Consider the following 12286-nt stretch of genomic DNA (forward strand, 5'->3'; position numbering starts at 1 on the left):
TGGCTGGGGAAAACCCTTCTAGTTAGGGTTTAAAATACCATAATGGATTATCATATGTAGCTTTTCCTTATATGGCCTGCCTCTCAAGTCAAGATTACCAAGAAGATGGGAGACAGCATTCTGCAGAACCCTCTGCTGGTTAGTTAAAGCCATTACTTATGCAGGGTTTTTATTTTTCCAACATAAGAGCATGTTTGTACAGGGAGTCTTGCAATGTACCATATCAGAAAAGAAAGTTTGTTGATGGGTGAGAAGACCCTTTTCAGAGTGAAAGTGTTCTTATTCACAAACATTTAATACTTAATTTCAGTTGAAACAATTCAGTTTCTGTATGTGTATCTTAGTGCAACATTCTAGATTCTGTTTTGTGGCTATTCTGTTTTGCCTTTCCTTGAGAACTTGGGTTCAATGAATTCTCTCAAGCAGTGGGTGATTTAGCATGTATTGAAGTTTGAAACACCAAGAACTGCATTTGGAGACGTAGTTGTATTCTGCAGGTGCTAAATGTATATACACCATCTCAGTAGTCATGTGGACTTTTAAACAAAAACCCCCCAAAAAACAAACAAAACATTTAAAACTCGAGAAGTGAAATTCTGGCCTCATCAAAGCCAATGTCAAAACTCCCATGAATGCACTGGAAGGAGGATTTCATCCCAACAATCAGAGAAATCACCAATATAAAAATTCTGAATTAGTATTTTTCTGATCTGGTTTATAAGACAAATGCCATTGTGAATATTATTAAAATTGAGTATTTACAACCCATAGTATTTATATTAATTGTGGTATTTAAATAATTCCATATTTTAAGTAGAGGCAATGGAAAAAAACTGTTACTACTGCCCATTTTAAATGGAATCCACAATTAACACTGTCTGTACTATAGAGATAGCAGAATAAAATTTCTACATGAATAATACTAAATAGTTTTCTTTGCTCTCTAAGTGAAAGATAAAGGTACATAGCAACACCCAGTGGGGCACTTGCAGGAGTCCAAGAGTGTTTATAGATGTGCTGTGGGAGTGGGCGGAGGAGGGGTGCTTTAATTAGAGCAGCTCCAAGAGCTGCTCTATTTAAAGCATCCAGAACACCATGTGGATCAGCATCCCTGCACTGAAAAATGGTGGCAAGGTCCCTTTAACTAAAGCTTGTTGAATGAGCTTTAGTTGAAGTGCCCACACCACCATTTTTCAGTTCAGGAACATTGAAACTTGTGACACTGGAGTCTGCTGGAGCACAGTAACTACCACGCTCCAGCAGACTCAAGAACTCGAGTCTGCTTTGATGCGTTATAATTACAGTGTATCAGAACAGCCTTGCTGCACTTGTATAGGCACCCCAAGAATCTTTCTCTGTTAGGGAGAATCATTCATGAACTTTCTTGTTGTCTAAATTGAAATATAATACTTTCACTGGCTTACTCTGAAGCTTCATCCTTTGCCTCAGTTAGGCTGGAATCTAATGAAACAGAAAGGCAGCTCAGGGGGAATACACCACAGTCTCTTCCATGTGAAAAACTAGATTTCAGTCACATTCCTATTTTTCAAGCCACTGAAAATTAAGCATGTTAGAGATGTAATGATGTGCACAGGGCTCCAGGGAAGCTGCCACCCCCAGGAGCAGTGGTGAGTTTTGGTTGCATCACCTGTGCAATTGTGTGACCACTTTTTGTTACCCCCGTCCAGGTCAGTATTGAGGCATCTGTCCCACTTGCCATACCCTATTCACGCCACTGATGCATGTTACCATATGTGTTGTGCTTGACTGAGAGACTGGGAAGCTGTCAAATACACAGCTGTATTAGTGTCCTACAGAACGATTAATTGAGCAGCATTAATGGTAGCCTTTAGAAGCAGAGGGAGAGTAATAAAAATGTCAGAAAAATATATCTTGAAAGGAAAAAAAAAATCACTGCCCATTAGAACCTTGGAGTCAGCTGTGCCAGATGTTAGGATGACCTGGAGAGGCATGGACTGACAGAAAGGAAATTTAACAAGTACATTTACAAGAGCATTATTAACATATTTGCACCTATATTCTGTCAAGAAAACTTTCTCTAGGTCTATTTAAAATGCATGAAATAATTCTACTGCCTTTTATTTTCTTCACAATCCAAAGCAGTAGCTTTACCCTTTAATCATTCTTCCTTTTATTTCACCTAAAGGTGATGTTGATAATTTGATAGCAAGAAAAGGTATCAGGATCCCTGATTTGCCAGTGTGTAGTTAAAGGATTTTAAGAATTATAAAATTACTTTAGTAGGTCATACTTATAATAATTCTCATTTTCTAATAAGCCAAAATATGTGTCTTGCCCCCTATAAAAAGTTTACACAGTGAACAGTGAAAAAGGGACCCTGCATCATTCTTTTCACTGCAACAGTACGACAAAAGGCTCTTTCATTCAAACAGCAACAAAATATACCAGATCAATATATATCTACACATAGGACACAAATTATGCTCTCTCAGCTCCATTTTCCCCCCTGTTATTTCTCATGAGAAGTCTGACCAGACAGTAAATAGGTAAGTTCTTTAATGTTGATGATTAGCAAAAAATAAACAGAGCAAGTACTAAAGCTGGCTTTGCACCTACTGAATGCTGCAAGTGTCTGTACTCATTTGATATGCATCTAGCAAAACTTGGATGCTCCCAGAAGGCCACTCCATGAACACTGAGAGAGCAGCGTCTGCTAGTGGTGCCTGTGAGTCACAAAGAACAGAGAAAATATTTATATAACTGAGAACAATCAGAAAGAACGAAGGATACATAGACCGACTTCTACATTCTTTCAAATACACAGAAAAATAGATTCATGCAAATAAGCAGCAGCAGCATTCACAAGGCAATACACATTTCTGTAACATATTTTGTCATTCATTCATATAATTAGCTTGTAGGATTCTTTTTTATTTAAAAGAACTTTCTGCTTTGCTCTATTTTCAGCAAAATGCCTGTTACATCTGTCAATTAATTTCTATTCCTATGTATATATTTATACACAGTATACTTTACGTACATGTATCTTGTTTGCATGCATAAGTGTGTGTGTGTGTGTCTATACGTGTGTGCTGCTGTATCTAGGCAATTATTAAACACTTCTGAATGTGGATGGAAGGACAATAGCAATAAAGCTATTTTTTCTCTTTTGTCAGCATAAACAATAAATGTAATACTGTACCTGTAGCATTGAGAGGACATCGATTGAATGCCATGTCCCCAGCTGGGGTCCTTTTCCACACCATTGACATCAAATAATCTTCAGGACATATTTCATAGGGTGCTGTGATTTAAAAATGAAAATTTGAATATAGGCTTTTGTACATTTCAATATAGGCTTTTGTAAATGTATATACTATACATCAGGGAAAAATATATCTTCGGCCTTAATCCTGTTCTCTCTGTGAAATGCTCAATGTTTTCTTTAGGGGTTCATTTTACCATGACAGTGCATGAATATAAGAATCCTTTGATTTCTTTAGAGGCTCTCTTCCTGCTGAGCTTTCATTTTAATCTGCTGCATTTATTCCCCTCTCACATGCACATACACTCTACTATACCACTTTTCATCAGCAACACCAAAGCTTAACTACAAATTAGTATTACTTAACAGACTTGAAATATGAAGAAAATCATTTAAGATTCTGAGGTTTCTAAAACATTGAAACACTTAAAACAATCTGCTTGACACACAATACATTTACATAACATGTAACTCATTACAAGATTTCATTCACTTTGTATGTTGATGTAAATTACACCAGGATCTGAAGTGGACAGACAACCAAATGTTTCAGTGTTTGCCTTTGCACTAAGCACTGTTATAATGTCCTCCCATTAGGTGGCAAGGAGCACGTAACAGCCTAGTTACCTATAGCAGACAGACAGTCTAGAATAGCTCTGGGCACACAACACTTCCTCCAGTGTAACTTACACTGATTTTACTCTGATTTTTCCTGGGGCAATTCTATACTGGACATTATACCAGTAAGTTATACCAGCGTCGGCTTGTACACTTTGTTCTTTGTTACACTAGTGTAAGGGTTGGTTACATTGGTGTAAAAGTGCTGTGAGTTTAAGCCTCTGAAGCCATTCCTCCATCATTAAAAGTAACAAGCACATCAATTTTGAAGATATTGGGGAAACAAAAGAATAAGTTGCTTCTTTTGAAATGTGTTTCATTGTGACTGGATTATTAACAAGTGAGGTCAGTACTGTAAAATAGAGTGGCTATAAGCCAAAATAACCTTTTTACTGATTATCACAATGTTTTTTAAGGAAGGGACATTTTTCACATTCCCATGGTAACAGATTCAATGGGCATACACGGAAGCAGGAAAAGAAAGCTGTATTTCTCTTGTTTCATGTTTCTTTTGTATATACTCAGGATTACTAAATTCTTTCTGTTGTTCACTAGTTTTAGTGTAGTTTCCCAGCATGTTATTTTATTAAATGAAGCAGCAAACATCACAACAGATATCTCTGATAACTTGAGGCGATATGAGACATCAGCAGCTGAAATCTAGATCACTCAAACAGCTCCAAAAAACCCTGAGACTATTTTCCTTTCATTATTATTTGCATTACTATAGAAATTGGTTCTATATGCTGAAGGTATACAAAATAAGAGGTAGTCCCTTCCTCAAAGCAGTTACATGACAAACCACAGGGTGAGCAAAAATAGGTATTATCACCATTTTACATATGTGGATGACTATAAAAGGATTAAGTGACTCATCTTTAGTTACATAGGAACATTATGATGAGGAGAGAATTGAACACAGACCTTCTAAATACTGTTCCACTATTTCACCTATACAACTGTCCTTCCTTTCCCTGTACTTCTACTGACAAAGCAATGAAGTAGGTAATGAAACTGTGCAGACTTCTGCATCAAGTACTCAACTCTGTAGTTGAAAAAGAGTTCCTTGCAGATGGCTCAGCAATACTAATATGAATCACAGTCCTTCAGAAAAATTGCTTGCTAAATTTGCTTCAGCATCATCATTCCTGAATTGTGAGTCAAAACAGTTGATGAAGCTAGAGAAGAAAGAATATCCTTAATGGCAAAACCCTAAGCAAGCAAGCTGTTTTACTTATGTAGAATGCTAATTTGCTTCAGATAAAGAAGTCTAAAAGTAAACACGAGTCCACTCTTTTAATGGGGAAGGCAAAGGATGCATGATGACAAATGGGGAGAATCTGGTGACATGAGCCAGTGCAATTACTGTCATACTAGGACCTTGTAAAAAATAATGTATTGGTCTGTGGGCTGTAAAGACTGACATAACTTACTTGGGGGATGACTCATAACTGAATGTCTTCTTCTCAGGGGGTCCTCCCTCAGCGTTTGCTACATAATACCTAATTTGACTTTGCATGATTGTCTCACTCCATCTCCATTCATCACTCAAACAAAAAGCTCAGATGTAATCAGAGAGAACATTTGTTTTGATGTTTTCAAGACCTTTTAATATAAAATATATATCATTTAAACTATATAAAGTAATCTGTCTGCTATTTAAATAGGGTAAATTCGAGTTAGTTTTAAAACCATTTTCTTAACTCTTTTCAGGATAAAACTGAATGTTATGTTTTATTGAGAAGTAGCATGACAGGATAAAACAGTTTATATTTTGGATTATTTTTACTTGATGCACTACTGGCTACGGGCAAGTTTGACTAGGGTGGGCTCATGCTTCAAGCAGTCGTTAGAAACATCTTGGGTGCTTATTGAGTGTGTCTGGCTCATGTGCTTTGGTTAAACTGACAGCCTGATTTGGGGTCAGGAAGAAACTTTTTCTCCAGGCTAGATTACTTTCCTTTGTATGGCCCTCTTCCTAGGATCATCAGACCATATCTGAATTTGGCTAGTTTTCTGATACTGTAGTAGGAAGGTATTGATGATGCCCTTCTTTCCCCTGCTTATTACCTTTGGCATGTGGTTTACTGTGCCTGTAATGTAAAAGGGGTCACAGTGGATAGTCCTGTGCATCTTTTAGACCAAAGGCTGCTTGGGAATGTAGATTAGACTCCATGGCCTGGAATGTCCTTTCTAAAGCTTAAAGCTATATTCTTATGCTATTTCAATGCATAGAAAAACTGTCAGACTAAATTCTGGGTCCCCAGTGTTTTTGGCTGATAGAGTTTTATGGAAAATCCCCAGTCTGAGATTAAGGGATGTTTATTCTCCAAAAGTTAATTCTTTATAGAGGGTGGCTAATAGAAACTATTCTGCTTGGAACCAGAGACCTTGTGTGGTGACGTTTAGACTGTAGGTGGGTGCTTATGAATTTTCTGTTCCTTTCCTGAAGGCTCCCCAGAGTAATGAGGTTGCAACAATGAGATGACAAAGCTTGTGGAAAGATGGGAGTTCTGTTTGTGCACAGTATAAACCTGATATTTAAGCTTGCATTTAGAAGACTAAATAAACTACCAGTGAATCAAGAATGGCCCCAGTCCTTGCGGGTATGAAAGGTTTCATTTGTACTCTCTCAGTGGAGATCTTCAAGAGTGGTTTGCATTTCTTTGGCAAGCCAAAGTCCTGTAGTCATGAAGGGAGCTGCATTATGATTGCCAGTGCCATGAACTGAGAGGTGGTATATCTATGGCTGCCTTCAGGGCCCTGCTAGCTACCAGCTGACCCTCTAAAGCCAGCACCGCAGGATTTCCTTTCATTCCAAAGAAAGGGCACCTTCCAGGCCTGCAATCCATTTGTATACTCCAAAACTGCAATATGCTAAGAGTACCTGGAAGTTCACAATCCCAAACTGCGTATCTGCTGATGAATATAACCTTTTCTCAAACTGGTTCAATTTCATGACCTCCCTGTCCTTAAAATGTTTTGCTTTCTTTTTACAGATGAAAGCATGAGTGAAGATGGCTATAAATAAAGATATTTCATCCCTCCCTAGAGGGAACTTGGTAATAATTTTCAGCCTGCTTAGCTGACCAAGGATAAGATGCTGTCATTTGCCAAACTAGCTTTATGGAGTCCATAACCTTGTTAATCAGTGATATCGTCAGCCAGCATAAAAACATAAGAAATGCCACACTGGGTGCATCTATACATGTGCTTTAATGAGCAGTAGACTATTTTACTAAACTTTAAAGCTTTACATAAAAGCCTTGACATTATGCTACTGTGCAGTAAAATAGTCTACTGCACATTAGGCATCACTAAAAAAAGCATGCAAATGCACTACTGTGCAATAGCACAGCCTAATGCATATTAATTTAGTACCTCCAATGGGAAGTACTAAATTTAATGCACATTAGAAAAGGAGCATTCATAAACATGTAGGCACACCCACCGGGTTAGATCAATGGCCCATCTAGACTAGTATCCTATCTCTAACAGTGGCAGAATTGGATGCTATAAAGGGAGAACACTAAACCAGATACCTCTAGAGTGATCTATTCCCTATTCATTACTCTCTCCAGTATCCACCACTTATTGGGTTACAGATGTCAGAGAAAATATCTCCAACCATTTAGTTCAAGGATTGTTCCCCCTTTCAGACATGTCCTCTGAGGAAATTTTACATGCCTGATGAATTCTTATCATTAAGGCCTCCATTAGCCTCAGGTGTGCAGGAAAAGAACAGGAAGAAACATCAATGGTGCAGAAGGTTATGGAGAAAGTTCTCTCAGAGATAAGGTAGCAGATAGCTCACAATGTTCCAGAGGATTTTAAGTGTCCTCCTAATAGATTAAAGCCAAGTGAGTGTTGGGTGGATTAAAGTGAGGTTATCCTCTGAAAAATTACACTTCCAACTCAAAAAAAAATAAAAAAAATAAAAAGGACAATCAACTCTTTGAGACACTGAGGACAATTAGGACAAAAGGGTCTTGCCCAATATGGTGGTACCTCATGATACAGCACAGTAACGAGATGGAGGAAAGGCATGTCAAAAAATGTGCCAAGGCACAGTCCAATGGCTCATCTTGGCATCTTCTTCCCAGGCTTGCAAAAAGAGGTGGAAATAAGATAAAGGAATCATAAAAAAATAAAAAAGCATAAACAGGTAGTTAGTGCAAAATTCCTCAAGGAATAAAGTTTGGTACCAGTATAAAAAATAATGTGCTTCATCTCCAACCAGGCAGTTGGAAGGAATTGAGAAGCCCTCAGTGTGTACTGCACTTTATTCCCTCTGTGTGGGCCACAAGACTAAGATCAAACCACAGGAGCATGAGGGATATCTGCAGTGAGACTATGTTGACAACTGACTCAAAGGAACACTATTTCTTTTCAGCCTAAGACTGAGATTTGGGTACATAATCCATCATAAGTACAGTATGCTGATAAGAAGAAATTCGGCAAACCTACTGTCTCACACACTACATTCTTCACTTAAACTGCCCAATTCAAGTCCAAATCCTGACTTCTGTATATAACCTTCTTGCCAGTTCTTCACAGATGAAGGTATTAGGAAGGTAACTGCCCACACCAGTAGCAGGCCCCCTGGCGACTGATTGCAGAGAGGCTGAAATCCTGCTGCAATGGTTATACGTGTATGGAGGATTGCTGCTAGATGAGGATGTATCTTTCCTCCTTCTCCTCAATGGTGGTTCTGTACTGACATTCAAAGACGAATGTTGCCTTTTTCATTGGGAGCTGCCAGGCAGCACAATCTGCAGCCTGTTTCCTACAGTTTGAAAAAGACCTACAGGCAGAAAAGGACTTCTTCAGGGTGTTCTTAAAGCACTTACTTGGGGTCCCTCTGTCATGTTTCCCAGACATCAGTTCCCCATACAGCACAGCCTTTGGTAGGTGGTTGTTATCCATCTGGGCCACATGGCCTGCTCACTGCAACTGAGTCTGGAGGAGACTCACCTCAATGCTGGTGGTATTGGCTCTTTGTAGCACCTCCATATTGGTGACACATTTCTGCCAGCAGATCTTGAGAATGGTGTGGAGGCAGCAATGATGAAAGTGTTCAAGAGGTGTACTTGGCAGGGATATAAGACCCATGACTCAGCACTATACAGTACAGTGAAGATAAAAACAGCTCTGTACACCTTAATTTTAATCTATGCCCATAGGCTGTGACTGTTTCAGACCTAAATGACGAGTCTGCTGAAGGCACTACTGGCTTTTGAGAGCCTGTTGTCTATCTCCTTGTAAATTGTGGCATCATATGAGATGACACTCCCCAGGTAGGTGAGCTGCTTGACAGCATTTAGCTCAGTTCCCTTGATAGTCATCTTCAGTGGCACATAAGCTTGGTGTGGAGCTGGCAGATGGAGAACTTCAGTCTTCTTCAGGGTGATGGTGATCCCAAAGTGTTGTGCTGCAGTAGCAAAGCAAGTAGTTATGTCCTGCAGATTGTGTTGGGTGTGGGCCGCCAGGTCACAGTCATCTGGAAACAGAAGTTCACGGATGAGCTGTTGGGAGGTCTTTGTGTAGGCCTGTAGCCATATGAGGTTGAAGAGGTTTCCATATGCCCAGAACTGGGCATCCTTACCTTCCCCATGATTGTCCAATGCTTGTTGCAGCATCATGATGAAGAAAATGGTGAATAAGGTAGAGATGAGTACACAGCTTTGCTTAACTCCATCAGGAGTTAAGATCAGGAACAGACCTGAGAGGCTGTTGTTTTGCTTGACTTGTCCATGCTGCCTCCATGGAGTTGCTTAAAGATGGTGAGGAACTTAGGTGAGCGCCCAAATTTCTTGAGAATCTTCCAGAGGCCATCTCGCCTTACCATGTCAAATGCCTTCATGAGGTCAATGAAAGTGACGTACAGACCCTTGTTCTGCTCCCAGCACTTTTCCTGGATTTTTCTGAGCACAAATACCATATCTACTGTGCCCCTGTTTGCTCTGAAGCCACACTGGCTTTCCAGGAGGATTTCTTCTGCTATGGCAGGCACCAGCCTGTAGAGAAGGATTCTAGCTAGGATCTTCCCAGTGATCGACAGAAGGGTGATCCCTTGGTAGATGGAACAGTTTGATATGTCACTTTTATTCTTATACAGGGTGACGATTACAGCGTCATGCAGATCCGGTGGAATTTTCCCCTGGTCCCAGCAGGCTATGCAGAGCTCTTGGAGCTTGGAGCACAGAGCAGTCCCACCATATTTCAGGGCTTGAGTTGCTTAATTCAGTTGATGACAGACTCATGTACAGTGAGTTCAGTGCTAAATAGAGTTTGAAAGTGCTCAGACACAGTCTTCGTCAATGTATAAAGTCCATCCATCAGAGCTCCTCAGTGGACTTTGGATCAGGAAGGTGGGGCCATAGGCAGATTTCAGTGCTTCGTAAAAGATTCTGGTGTCTCCATTGTTACTATACAGCTGCGTTCTTTCTGCAAGAGTAATCCACCATTTGTTTTGGATATCACGCAATTTCCAGTGAAGGGTGTTACATGCCTGGCAGTAAGCCACCTTTCTGTCTTAGCTAGTTGGCTGTGCTAGAAGAGCTTGATGACTAGTCCTCTTTTTTGTGAGCAAGGCTTGGATGTCTTTGTCATTTTCATCAAAACAGTCCCAGTTTCTCTTGATACTGAGCTCAACAGTCTCCTTGGTGGTCTCCAGGACTATTGACTTGATGTGTTCCCAGAGTCCATCAGGTGAGGTATCTGCAGTATGGACTTGGCTTTCAAGATTAGACTGAAGTGTTTTTTGAATTTTTTGTTGGCAAGATTAGTTCTGTAGCTTGGAAATATCAAATTTCTTTGGTGGGTTGTCTCTGTGCTTTGGCTGAGGCTTGAAGTGGAAGGATCATAGTCACAAATGGATGATCACTTACCAACAGTCAGTGTAGAGCTACAGAGGCTGGATATCTATAAGTCAGCAGAACTGGATGAACTCCATCTGAGAGTGCTGAATGAACTAGCTAATGTCATTGCAGGACCACTAGCAAACCTCTTTGAAAATCTGTGACACTCAGGAGAGGTCCCAGAAGACTGGAAGAGGACCAGTGGCTTGCCCATCTTCAAGAAGGCATGGAGAGAGGACCCAGGGAACTACATGCCAATCAGCCTGACCTCAACCCAAGGAAAAACCCTTGAAAAAATTCTCAAGAAGTCTACATGTGATAAACTAGTAGAAGGCAAAATTCTGAATGACAGCCAGCACGGTTTTGTCATGGGTAGGTCATGTCTGACTAACTTCATCTCCTTTTATGACGAGGTTAACATCTTCATCAATGATCTGGATGTAGGGGTGAAAATCACACTGGCAAAATTAACTGATGACACTAAGCTGTGGGGAAGTGCAGCCATGCCTCAGGGTAGGCTGATGATCCAGGTGGACCTGGACACAGACCAGAACCAGATGCTGTTCAACACTGAGAAGTGTAAAGTGCTCCATCTGGGGAGGAAAAATCCACAACAAATTTACAGGCTTGGTGCTGCTACACTAGCTAGCACCATGTCCTAAAGGTTCCTGGGTGTCATAATTGACCATAAAATGAATATGAGCCACCAGTGTGATGCTACAGTTAGCAGAGAAAACAATACGCTGGCATGCATCAACTGATGCATCTCAAGCAAAACTAAGGAAGTTATTCTCCTACTCTACTCAGCATTGGTGAGGCCACAGGTGGAGTACTGAGTGCAGTTCGGGGCATCCCATTTGAAAAAGGATGTGGAGAAGCTTGAGCGAGTCCAGAGAAGAGCCAGTTATATGATCAGAGGCTTGAAGAGCAAGCTATACCAGGAAAGGCTAACTAATAGGGGAACGTTCAGCCTAGAAAAGAGAAGACTTTGGAGGGATTTGGTGGCAGCTTACAAATATATCAGGGGTGTGTATCAGGGGCTAGGCAAACAACTATTCACCAAAGTGCCCCAGGGGAAAACCAGGAGCAATGGTCATAAACTCCTAGAAGAAGGTTTCAGACTAGATATAAGGAAAAACTTCTTCATGGTTCATGTGACCAGACTCTGGAATAGACTCCCAGTGGGAGTGGTGCAAGCACCTACCCTGGAGATCTTCAAAAGGAGACTCGCCTTGGATGGATGCACACCTTGCTGAGGTTATTTGACCCCAGAAGTCTTTCCTGCCCAGGGAAGGGGGCTGGACCTGATGATCTCAAAAGGTCCCTTCCAGCCCTAAACTTCAGCGAATCTGTGACAACTTTGAGTGAATGAATTGGTGGTCAGTATGGCAGTCAGCACTAGGCATAACTCTGGTGTGAAGGACATCCCCAAAATCACACTGATGCACAAAAATATAATCTATCAGGTGTCAATGTCTGGACCGGGGATGCATCCAAGTGGTCTTGTAGCTGTTTTTTTTCTGCTGAAAATGGGTGTTGGTTATTGCCATCTGCATTTCTG

The 12286-nt window shown here is 40.5% G+C and overlaps 1 protein-coding gene across 4 annotated transcripts in view; it reads right to left on the minus strand.

Moving 5' to 3' along the window:
* Positions 1-12286, minus strand: part of ADGRB3 (adhesion G protein-coupled receptor B3) — a 941101-nt gene that overhangs the window by 529629 nt on the left and 399186 nt on the right. For all 4 annotated transcript variants that reach the window (XM_019520508.1, XM_019520507.1, XM_019520505.1 and 1 more), the window contains 2 exons: positions 3185-3286; positions 2599-2705 (listed from right to left, as the gene is read on the minus strand). In XM_019520508.1, the coding sequence (XP_019376053.1) occupies positions 2599-2705; positions 3185-3286 (209 nt within the window). The remainder of the gene's footprint in view (positions 1-2598; positions 2706-3184; positions 3287-12286) is intronic.

The sequence above is a fragment of the Gavialis gangeticus genome, unplaced genomic scaffold, assembly GCF_001723915.1.
Source record: "Gavialis gangeticus isolate Ggan-Ray unplaced genomic scaffold, GavGan_comp1, whole genome shotgun sequence".
NCBI lineage: Eukaryota > Metazoa > Chordata > Crocodylia > Gavialidae > Gavialis > Gavialis gangeticus.